At 45.7% G+C, this 12,456-nt stretch overlaps 1 protein-coding gene across 1 annotated transcript; it reads right to left on the reverse strand.

The window, feature by feature from the left end:
- Positions 1-4,652: 4,652 nt before the first annotated feature.
- On the reverse strand, positions 4,653-12,144 carry LOC118589916 (nucleoside diphosphate kinase A). The gene is made up of 5 exons (XM_036197613.1): positions 12,042-12,144; positions 10,366-10,495; positions 8,728-8,829; positions 6,194-6,306; positions 4,653-4,940 (listed from the first exon to the last, which is right to left on the reverse strand). The coding sequence occupies exons 2-5, from the start codon at positions 10,489-10,491 to the stop codon at positions 4,823-4,825; spliced, it is 459 nt and encodes a 152-aa protein (XP_036053506.1). The 5' UTR covers positions 10,492-10,495; positions 12,042-12,144; the 3' UTR covers positions 4,653-4,822.
- Between the last annotated feature and the right edge of the window lie 312 nt (positions 12,145-12,456).

Below are 12,456 nucleotides of genomic sequence, written 5' to 3' on the forward strand. Positions count from 1 at the left end.
TGCCTTTTGACACCAGGATCTGTCTCTGCTGTTTGTCTCCCCACCTACCTTTCCAGCATCCATTAGCCACACTGTTCCCACCCAGAGACTGGGATCCCTGCCAGCCCAGCACTACCGAGTTCAACCTGAGCCACTCCTGTCAAGAGTCTGGAGTTTCCAAAAGTTGACGGCCTGCCAGTACTGCAGAGAGAGTTCAAGACCATCCTGGTCAATTTAGGACACCGTACTCCGTGTCAAAATAAAAGAAGCAAAGCCAGATGTGATGACAGATGCCTATAAGGCTAGCATTAGGGAGATGGAGGCAGGAGGATCAGGAGTCAAGGACAGCCACTGCTACACAGTTCAAAATCAGCCTGGTTTATGTCTCAAAATGGGGTGTTGGAGAGATGCTTAACAGTTAGAAACACTTGCTGCACTTCCAGAAGACCAGAGTTCAGTTCCCAGCACCCACATACTTCAGATGCCTCTCATCTCTGAAGACAAGTGCCTTGTGCACATACCCACGTGCAACACATACACCTACATGTAATTTAAAAAAAAATAAATAACAAGCCGGCTGGTGGTGGCACACACCTTTAATTCCAGCACTCAGAAGGCAGAGGCAGTGGATGTCTGTGAGTTCAAGGCCACCCTGGTCTACAGAGTGACTTCCAGGACAGGCTCCAAAGCTACAGAAAAACTCTGTCTTGAAAAACCAAAAAAAAAAAAAAAGAGAGAGAGAGAGAGAGAGAGAGAGAGAGAGAGAGAGAGAGAAAGAAAAGAGAAAAAGAGCTGGGTGGTGGTGGTGGTGGTGGTGCATGCATTTAATCCCAGCACTTGGGAGGCAGAGCTAGGCGGATCTCTGTGAGTTTGAGGCCAGCCTGGTCTACAGAGTGATATTTAGGACAGGCACCAAAACTACACAGAGAAACCCTGTCTCGAAAAAACAAAGAAAAAAAAGATAACAAGTTGGGCGTGGTGGGAAACACCTTCATGGCCTGGTCTACAAAGTGAGTTCCAGGACAGCTAGGGCTGTAACAGAGAAACCCTGCCTCAAAAACCAAAAAAGTAAAAAACAAAAATAAATCTTTAAGCTAAGTGGTGGTAGCACACGCCTTTAATTCTAGCACTTGGGAGGCAGAGGCAGGTGGATCTCTGTGAGTTCAGCCTGCTCTACAGAGTTCCAGGACAGCCAAGGTTACAGAGATACCTTGACTTGAAATAACAAAATAATTAAAAATCTTTGAGAAATATATACATAATGACAGGCTGGAGACGGAGTTCCTTTAGTGCTTACCTAACATACACAAGGCCCTGGATTTGAACACCACATTAACTGGGTTTGGAAGTGTAGCCTCAACTGAAGACTGAGCTCTGTGGCAGGCCCAATTGTGTAGCATGCACAAGGCCATAGGACCAACCTCCAGAATTCCAAACAGATTCTGGATTGAGAGGCCAGGCCAGTCAACTTGCAGACATTCCTCACCTCCTGTCTTCTCTGAAAACCACAAGCACCCTAAAGGTCCCCACCTCCAATGTCCACAACAGCTTCATTTGTGTCCAGACCAAAAAGAAAAAAAAAAAAAGTTACACTGCCTTGACCACTCTGTGAACCAGCTGCCTCTTCTCCCAGTAGGCTTAGAGCTTGAGTTGGGGCCTTGAACATCCCCAGTAAGAGATTTAGGGTATTGCCCAAAGCATTTGAGACTGGCCAGATGAGTTAAAATGTCTAAAACTCTCCTCCAACTCCATTGCATCACCCCTGGCTAAGGAGCTGCTCAGACTGAACATCTCTTTGCTCTCTGACCATTAAGATGAGCGATTATACTCTAAATTTGCTTTATACACTGGGCACCTTGGCCTACATTTTCTTTTCTTTTTTCTTTTTCTTTCTTTTTTTTTTTTTTTAATTCCCAGGGAGAGCTATGGTTTGGAATGACTCTAGCCCTGGTTTAATCAAGAGGACACACCCTGCTTAATGGTTCCCTGCTTCTCTGAAGGAATCAGCTAGCCCTTCTCCCATATTCTCCATACACCAATATAGCAGTGCTCACTACCTGAGGTTATCATCATCATGGCTCCAGCCCAACTGAACACTTGTAACTGATCAGGTGCATAAACACCCATCATACCTTATCACCATCCCAAACTTCAGTTAACAGAGCATCAGCCTAGGAACACTGTCAATGACTGACACCAGCCTTCATTCCCAGTCTGAAACACTATTTGCCCGGTTGTTCTGCTGGTTAGTTTTTTGAGATAATCTTACCGAATAGTGCTGGCTGGACTATACCAGTCTAGCCTCAAGCTTGCTGCAATCCTTCTGCCTCTTTCTCCTAAATGCTAGGATTACAGGCAGGTACCACCACACTCTGGTTTTGGAGTTACCAAATGTCAACTGTCACAAGTGTAGAAATTCCACTGGACATATCTGTTGTGGAATATTAGTTTAAGATGTGTTACATTCATTTACTATGGGAACATTTGTTTAATGATGCAAAGATGTTGCATTTGCTTAACTCTGTAAAGTTGTGTTACTCTGCCTGTCTAAAACACCTGATGGTCTAATAAAGAGCTGAACAGCCAATAGCAAGGCAGGAGAAAGGATAGGCGGGGCTGGCAGACAGAAAGAATAAATAGAAATCTGGGAGGAGTAGATCTAGGATCGGAGGAGGAAGAGGACTCAAGGGGCCAGCCAACAGCTATACAGCAAGAGTAAGAAGTAAAGAAAGCCAGGCAGTGATGGTGCACGCCTTTAATCCCAGCACTTGGGAGGCAGAGGCAGGTGGATCTCTGTGAGTTCAAGGCCAGCCTGGGCTACAGAGTGAGTTCCAGGACAGGCTCCAAAAAGCTACACAGAGAAACCCTGTCTCGGGAAAAAAAAAAAAAGAAGAAGAAGTAAAGAAAGATATACAGAAATAGAGAAAGGTAAAAGCACAGAGGCAAAGGATAGGTGGGGTAATTTAAGAAAAGCTTGCAAGAAACAAGCCAAGCAAAGGTCAGGCATTTATAAGAAAGAATAAAACTCCATGTGATTTATTTGGGAGCTGGATGGCAGACCCCCCAAAAGGAGCCAAGAGTAAAAAACAACCAGCTACAGGATCTGTCCAGTAAAATCATTTACCCCTTAGTCAGGTCACATACCTCCCCTACAGTAGTAGTCACTACCACTTCTTATGACACTAACTGATGGTCCCAGGTCTACAGAAGACATGGCTTTTCTTATTTGAGGGTAGCTACTTCTCACAACTCCCTTTTTGATTTTTGGGGATTTTTTGGTTTGGTTTTGGTTTTGGTTTTGGTTTTTTGTTGTTGTTGCTGTTTTTTCGAGACAGGGTTTCTCTGTGTAGCCTTTCGCCTTTCCTGGAACTCACTCTGTAGCTCTGTAGCTCTGTAGCCCAGGCTGGCCTCGAACTTGCAGAGATCCGCCTGCCTCTGCCTCCCGAGTGCTGGGATTAAAAAGCGAGTGCTGGGATTAAAGGCGTGCGCCACCACCGCTAGGCTCTCTTTTTGATTTTTCAAGACAGGGTTTTTCTGTGTAGCCCTGGCTGCCCTAGAACTCACTCTGTAGCTCTGTAGCTCTGTAGCCCAGGCTGGCCTCAAACTCACAGAGATGCATCTGCCTCTACATCTCAAGTACTGGTACTAAAGGCATGCACCACCACACCCAGCTACAATTCCCCATTTCTTCTTCTGAGAGCCTCTCAAACAAGATGGGCATCTTTTATTTCTCACCTTTTTTTTTTTTTTTTTTTTTTTGGTTTTTCGATACAAGGTTTCTCTGTGTAGCTTTGGGCCTTTCCTGGAACTCCCTTTGGAGACCAGGCTGGCCTTGAACCCACAGAGATCCGCCTGCCTCTGCCTCCTGAGTGCTGGGATTAAAGGTGAGCACCACTATCACCCAGCTTTAAAGATAAGTACTTGTATAGCCCAGGTTGGCCTCAAACTATAAAGCTGAGGACGACTTTGAATTTCTGATCCTATCTCCTGAGTGCTGGGATTAATGTCACCATGACAAGTTATATAGTGAAAGAAAGAACCCAGGGCTTCATGCATGTTAGGCAAGCACTCTTTGTGTATCTAGCTGTATCTCCAGTCTGGGAAGGGGGTGGGGTTCCTATTTTTATTTTTTTGAGACATGGTCTCATTATGTAGACTAGGCTGAACTTGAACTCAGAGATCCCAGTGCCTCTGCCTCCTGGAGTGCTGGAATTAAAAGGTCTTCACCACACTCAGCTGGTTTGTTGTGACAGTTTCACTGTGCGGTCCAGGCTGGGCTAGAATTCATAATCCTCCTGCCTCTCTTCCTGAGTGTTGGGATTACAGGCCTGAGTCAACATGCTTGAGTTGGCATCTTTATTTCTGATGGATCCACTGTTCCCAACACAGTTTTAACAACCTCACACATCCTTTGCAGACACTGCTGACTGGCTCACTACCAAGTGAATAGGAATACAGGAGATGAGAAGAAAGATAGGCAAAGAAATGCCTGTGAATCCCAGGGTGGTGGCTCAAACCTCAAGGACAACCAAGAGTCTCTAAATGTATGTGAGGCTAATATAAGTAATTTGCATATCATTTACATTCTGTCAGCTCAGGTTATCCAGAAGCCTGAGGAGGAAGTAAGGCATGCAAAGTGATACAGCAATACAAAGTAAGTAGCTGACCCAATACTGGAGATAAAACACTTTAATCTACCAATGGCACACATTTAACACTGCACAGGGAGTCACAGCTTCCAGAGGCTCCTTCCAGAACAAAGGAATTCCAGAAATATCTCGAGTTGCTGGTCCCTTGCCTGTGAGAACAGGGGTAAGTAGAGAGGAAAAGCAGGTGTCTCCTGTCACTCATAGATCCAGTTTTGGGCACAGCTCTTGTAATCCACCAGCTCCTCGGGCTGAAACCACAGGCTGATTTCCTTCTCTGCACTCTCCACAGAATCGCTGCCATGAATGATGTTCCTGGGTGGGAGAGATACGGCACCATTACCAAAACCAGAAAGATGAACCTGCCCACAGTCCCCTGCTGAGAGTCGGAAGCCAAGGCAGCAGGAAAACCAGAGTCTCTAGTACTTCAGAATACATCAAAAGAAACCATTGCAAGAATGACTTCCTGTGAGCGGCCCTCCCACAGAAACACTGACACCAGAGTGTGAGCCCTCAGAAAGGCTCTGGCCAGGCTCTACATTCAAGAAGGTATGGGCAATGGGATAAAGACAAGCAAACACAGGGACCCTCAAAGTCAGCCTCCACCTTCAGAGGCAGGAAGACAAAACTCCAAAAGTGGCCTGAGCTATGGCCGGGTGGTGGTGGCACACGCCTTTAATCCCAGCACTTGGGAAGCAGAGGCAGGAGGATCTCTGAGTTCAAGTCCAGCCTGGTCTACAGAGTGAGTTCCGGGACAGCCAGGGCTACACAGATAAATCCTGTCTCAAGAAAAAAAAAAAGAAAGAGAAAGAAAAGGTCATCAGGAATTCAAAGATAGCAATATTGAGGCCAGCTATCACACTTGAGATTTGTCTCAAAAAACAACTAAACTTTCCCAGTGGTTGGCACACGCTGATCTCTGTGAGCTTGAGGCCAGCCTGGTCTACAGGGCCAGTTCCAGGACAGCCAGGGCTACACAGAGAAACCCTGTCTCAATAAACCAAAAACAACAAACGAAAACTAAACTAGGGGTGGAAGACATGGCTGAGTGGTTAAAAGCACTAGCTAGTCCTCCAGAGGACCTGGGTTTAGTTCCCACCATCCACATGGGGTTCAAAACTATCTGTAACTCTAGTTCTGGGGGATCCAATGCCCTCTTCTAGTCACCTCAGGCACCAAGAAACGAAAAGTGGTACACAAACATACAGGCAGGAAAACTATCCATATACATAAAGAAAAAGTAAAACTTTAAAAGCTAAAATAAAATAAATCGGGGGGCTGGAGAGATGGCTCAGTGGTTAAGAGCACTGGCTACTCTTCCAGAGGTCCTGAGTTCAATTCCCAGCAACCACATGGTGGCTCACAACCATCTGTGCCCTCTTCTGGCATGCAGGGACACATGCAGGCAAAATACTGTATACATAATAAATAAATAAATCTTTTTTTTAATAAATCTTTAAAATAAATTACCTGCAGATGGTATCATATCCATTTTTAGCCTCAGAGGCCCAAATGCTTGTGGCAACTAACTTGGATTTTGGAAAAGGGTGAAAACCACCAATTCTTACCTGCCAACTTGGATGCAAAAGTCTCCTCGAATGGTCCCAGGTTTAGAGTCTGCAGGGTTGGTCTCTCCCAGCATCACCCGGCCTGTCTTCACAACATTCAGCCCCTCCCAGACCTCCAAGGACAAGAGAAGACACAGTCAAGGAAGAAAAACACTCTCAGTAGAAAACCTAGCATCTGATGATTCAAAACAAAAAAGGTCCAGAATAGTGCCCTCTCATTCCCTAGAAAACCAGAATGCCTACTTGTTCCAGTACTAAGGATGCTGGTCACCCTGCCCCTACTCTCTCCCTCCCCAGAGCCACTCACATGGCAGCCAGTGGCCTTCTTAAATGCTAAATATTGCCACTCAGGTAAGCCCACCACTCCAGAGGTAGAAGCAGGTGGATTTCTGTAAAGCCAGCCTGTTCTACATACAGAGTTCCAGGATACAGCCAGGACTCCATAGAAAGACCCTGTGTTGGAGACTCCAAGATGTTGGAGATGTCAGTGGTGGGATACCTGCCAAGGAAAGCTGCATAAGGGGTGTGGAACCAGCTCAGGAGCTAGAAGTGTGTTGCAGTCAATAACACTAGAAGGAGCAGGAGATCTGAAGAGCACTTTGACATAAGACATGAAGATGCAGAGTTTGGAGTTTGCCCTGCTGATTTTAGGTCTTGCTTTGGTCCAGTATTTCCTCACTATGCTCTCTCATCCCTTTTGGAACAGTAATGTATATTCTGTGTCATTGTATGTTGAAAGTGTGTGATCTGTGATCTGCTTTTGATTTTGATTATACAGGGGTTATAGTTGAGAGATTGCCATGAGTCTCAAAAGAAACTTTAAACTTTTTTTTTTTTTGGGTTTTTGAGACAGGGTTTCTCTGTGTAGCTTTGTGCCTTTCCTGGCACTCGCTTTGTAGCCCAGGCTGGCCTCGAACTCACAGAGATCCGCCTGCCTCTGCCTTCCGAGTGCTGGGATTAAAGGTGTGCGCCACCACCGCCCAGTGAAACTTTCAACTTTTAAACAGTGTTAATACTGTGATAGACTATGGGGGCTTTTGAAGTGGCATTTTTGCATTATGATATGGCTACAGGCCTATGGGGGACAGGAAATGGAATGTGATAGTTTGACTAATAATGGCCCCTATAGGCTTATCTATTTGAATGCTTCATCATCAGGGAGTAGCACTAGTTGAGAAGGATTAGGAGGTGTGGCCTTGTTAGGGTGGGTGTGGTCTTCTTGGAGGAAGTGTGTCACTGGGTGGGCTTTGAGGTTTCAAAAGTACAAGCCAGGGGCTGCAGAGATGGCTCAGAGGTTAAGAGCACTGGTTGCTCTTCCAGAAGTCCTGAGTTCAGTTCCCAGAAACCACATGGTGGCTCACAACCATCTATAATGACATATGGTGCCTTCTTCTGATGTGCAGATATACATGCAGGTAGAACACTATATGCATAATAAATAAATCTTTGACAAAAAAAAAAAAAAGTACAAGCTGGGCCCAGTGGCTTCCTCTTCCTGCTGCCTTCAGATCCAGATATAGAACTCTTAGCTACTTCTCCAGCACCATGTCTGCCTGCATGCTGCCATGCTCCCTGCCATGATGATAATGGACTAAACCACTGAAACTATAAGCAAGTCCCAATTAAGTACTTTCTTTTATAAGAGTTGCTGTGGGGTTGGGGATTTAGCTCAGTGGTAGAGTTTAAAGCCAGCCTGGTCTTCAGAGCGAGATCCAGGATAGGTACCAAAACTACACAGAGAAACCCTGTCTCAAAAACTCAAAACAAACAAACAAACAAAAAAAAGTGTTGCTGTGGTCATGGTGTCTCTTCACTAAATAGACCCTGTCTCATAAAAACAAAATAAATAAATAAAATGCTAAATGTGGTACCTCCCATAACTTCCCAGCACTGGTGATCTAACAGCATAGCAGGGACACTACATAGTCCCTGAACACTTGGCATCCTATCTTCCTTCTTACCACCCATCCATCCTAACCTTCCTTCTGCACTTTAAAAAGCAAAGTTGTGTCTGATGTGGTGATGCATGCCTGTAATCCCAGTACACTGTAAGTAGGAGAATCATAAGCTCCAAGCCAGTCTGGACCAAGTGAGGCTAGTCTGAGCTTCATAGTGAATTATAGGACACAAGGCTGAGCTACATATTAAGACCTTGTCTCAATAAATCATTTTCAGAAAGAAAGAATGAAAACAGATACCTATTTTGTCTCACAACTATATCTAAAGTGTTTAGAAAGGCGCTCATTCTTGAATAAGTATGTGGTATTGTAATAAACCAAGCTCCCTCAGTTTCATGGGAAGTTGGTCAAGTAGATGGCTCCTGATTTCTCCCAGCCTTGGGTCGTCAGCTTGGCAAGCAAATGGACACTTGCTTTGGTGGATCAGAGAGCCAATTCTCATCCTACCTGGCTATCCCACTAGTCTGTTTCCTCTGCAACAAAGAGCGCCTGGTACCCAACACAGGACATGCCACACTCACTCTACTCTACTCCCAAATGAGTCACTCCCATCAACATCCCACACGACACACTCACCATAGCAACCACTGGTCCTGAGTGCATGTATTTCACGAGGCCAGCAAAGAAGGGACGGTCCTTCAGGTCAATGTAGTGCTCCTTGAGAAGGTCCTCTGAAGCCTGTCACAGGACAAGCAGTGAGAACTGGCCCCAAGCCCTTAAGAATCAGCAGGCTAGTGTCTTCCCCTATCCCTCCTGATGTTCGAAACATGAGCTCACAGCTAGCATGTCAGTTATACCCAGATTCATCCTCTACCTTACCAGAGAGGTGCAGTAACAGGGATATACAGAGAAACCCTGTCTTGAAAAGAAGAAAAAAAAAAAAAAAGAACTCACTTGTTAGAAAGGAAAAGAAACAATACAGAAAACACTTCAACTAAAATGTTAGATGGAAACAAGGAAAGTAATCTCTGTATCAGATGAGCATTAACCTGGCCATCTGAGATACCTGACATTTATTCAAAGGATAAAGGCCCTATGCGGTGACCATGTAACTTCCAGAGGTACTTACCTCTAAACTATCTAAAAGTATATGACATATAGCAATAAATAATTTTGCTAAAGATAAAGAGATGGCTCAGTGGTTAAAAGCATTGGCCATCAAGAGGACCCAAGTTCAATTCCCAGTATCCACATGGCAGTTTACCACCATCTGCAACCAGTTCTGAGGAATTCAAGGCCTTTGCCTTCTGACCTCCGCAGGCAACAGGCACAGAAGTGGTACACAAACAAACATGCAGGCAAACATCCATCTACATAAAAGGCTTTACATTTTATAGAAAAGAATGAATTAGAGCAGGGTGTGGAATCATATTCCTGTAATCCTAGCACGCAGGAGTCAGAAGCAGGAAGATCAAGGAATTCAAAGCCATCCTCAGATGCGTAGTGAATTTGACACCAGCCTTGGAAACCTAAGATCCTATCTCAAGGGAGGAGGGGTGGGTAGGAGGAGGAGGAACAAAAGAAGACTTATTTGCTTTGAGAACTGGAAGTCACATCTCATAGATTTGTCTGCAGAAGAATTCTTGGCCAATCAATCCTTGGTATTTACTAGAATATTGTTATCTAAGTGGGTGGCTCATGCACATAATCCCAGGACTCAGGATGCTGAGGATCACCAAGAGTTTCAGGCCAGTTGTGCCAAACATATATGTATATATTTCATAGGTGTGTTAGAATTGTTTCTTTTCTATGTTCTCTCCAGAGCTCTCCACAGGCAAAACTACAGTTTTCCCCACAAAACCCCACGTATCTTGCCTGACTCATGTTAGGTACTATCAGGTAGTAATTAGTAAAGCAAAGATTTTCTTCCTGACGACCTACCTCAAGGGGGCTGGGGGAGGAAGAATAGTCGCTAAAATTATCCATTTAGGAGGCTAGAGACCAAGAGCTCCAAAACACCCAGAGCTGAGTCAGAAATTACAGCTCTGCAGTAATATGTGGATTCTACATTGTTAGGGGAAAAGACAGACTATTTTTGAAAGCCCCAAATTACTTGGTTTGTTCCAAGATTCAGCCAACATGCTTAGTCACTGAGAGTTTTTTGGGTTCCAAGACACTCTACCATGGAGAAGTCTAGACAGGAAACAAACACAGAAGTCACTCTGCAACATTCTTCTATGCTCCCAATAAATAGGAAGCGTGAGATCCACTCACCTGCATAAATTTCAGACCAACAAGGCGGAATCCCTTCTGTTCAAAACGCTTGATGATCTCTCCCACGAGCCCCCGCTGGACCCCATCAGGCTTGATAGCAATGAAGGTGCGCTCACTGTTGGCCATGGTCCTGGAGAGAGGCAAGCAGGCACATGACAGGACCGAATCTCTACCGTGATCATGATCCTTCTCAAGCGGATTACGCTCTCACAAAACTAGCTTTAATATATTACATCTACCCCAAGCCTCTCTAGTAAAATCCCCGCCCAGTTCACTCATCAACAAATTATGATCTCGAAGTGGCAAAGGGCTCAAAAGCAGGGACTGTCATTTATTTCTATTCCGCTTGACTCCATAAGCTCCTACTGAGCTTCTACTGTGTACTTAATACTGTGATGGAACTAAGACAGGAGATGTAAAACTGAGACACACACACACACACACACACACACACACACACACACGAGAGAAAAAAAGGCATGAAAGTAGGAGGGGACTTGCTGGGAAGGAGTTCAGCAGGAGCAAGAGAAGAGAAGGTTCAATGTGGGGGTGACTATTACATACATGTATAAAATTGTCAGAAAAGAAGAGGACAAAAAATTTGAAAGTCCATTGTGTAAGAATAGCAATTAACATTTATTAAACTATGTATTGGGGGAAAGAGCAATGAGTATTGTGACTAACCAATGAACAGTGAATTATGAGAGAACCACAGCACAATAGCTAACATGGGACATCGTCACTGAGGGAAGACACCTGGAGAGCATCCATTCCAGAATGTTCCATTTCTAGCAAACACAATCTCACAAGAATGAAAAGAATACTCCGCCTTGAAAGACAATACCTAAGAGGATAGCCAACACCAGCTCCCGGCTCTGCCCTTCTGAACTTGAATTAACCTCTAATTTTACACCCTAAGAGTAGGGCCTGAGCCAGTTAGATGTCTTCCAGTATTGACATGTGTGCTAAGGCATGTATGGAGAAGAACCCACAATAATACATAATCTTTTAATGATCATGTCTGTTGATGTCTTCCTCCCCGGTGTGTGGCCCGAAGAATTGATCTATTCCAGCCCCTATCTATGATACCAAGGACAGAGCTAATAGATTCTAGATTCCAAGTCAACAGGAGCTAGGAGGATGCCTTAAGTGTTCAATCGTGTCTTCCAAAGAGACAGAAACCTCAGAGGAGCTGGAGACTCTCCAAGGAACGTGGGGCGAGCATAGATTCCTCAGAAACGCCCTACCATGCCACAGACAGCCCCATGAAAGGTTCTGCACAGAGATCTCAATCAATCAATATCTCTCTCTCTCTCTCTCTCTCTCTCTCTGTCACACACACACACACACACACACACACACACACACACACACACACACACACACACGTCTCATTCATTCGGCAAGCACCGAGGGAGCTCCAGCTCTGTGCCCAGCAGCACCGGGCTGGAAGAGAATAAGGCCTGCCGGCGCAGTCTGACAGGAACTGCAGCACAGACAAAGGCGAGCCCACGTGTCAGGCTGACAGGTCTGCACCTGTCCAGAGCCGAACCTGCGATCTTCCTCAACACCTCTCAGAGAATGCACCCGGACCCCTCTATTTAACACCCACCTCCCTCTCCGCTTACCTAGGCCCTCAACTGCCCCCCCTTCCCTCAGCGCCGAACCCCTCTCACCCCTACAGAAGCCCGGGGTCTCTCACTCCGGCTGAGACTGCCGGCACCGGAAACGCACCCTGGCCTCACGTGGTTCCCAGCAACGGAACCTTTTCGTACAGTTCCGATTCAGGAGAGCCCTTTTGGCGGGACACCGCCGGTCCCTGCTTCCTCTGGTGAGAAGGAAGACATTCCAGGGAGCACTCTCCCAGGGTTTAACTTCCGACACTGGGTGTGGTTTTTGTTTTTGTTTCCCTCCCCTCCTCCCCCCACTTCCTGCTGGCGGCCATCTTTTGTTCCTAGCCTACGGTCGTGTGGCCTCACTTCCCGGGAGGTGGCGCTCACACTTCGTGAAGTCAGAACTAGAGTCCCAGGAGAACCGTCCCTCCCGCTTCCCTTCCGGCTTGGTCAAGCAACAAATGTACCAGATACTACA

Source organism: Onychomys torridus, chromosome 8 (assembly GCF_903995425.1).
Source record: "Onychomys torridus chromosome 8, mOncTor1.1, whole genome shotgun sequence".
Lineage (NCBI taxonomy): Eukaryota > Metazoa > Chordata > Mammalia > Rodentia > Cricetidae > Onychomys > Onychomys torridus.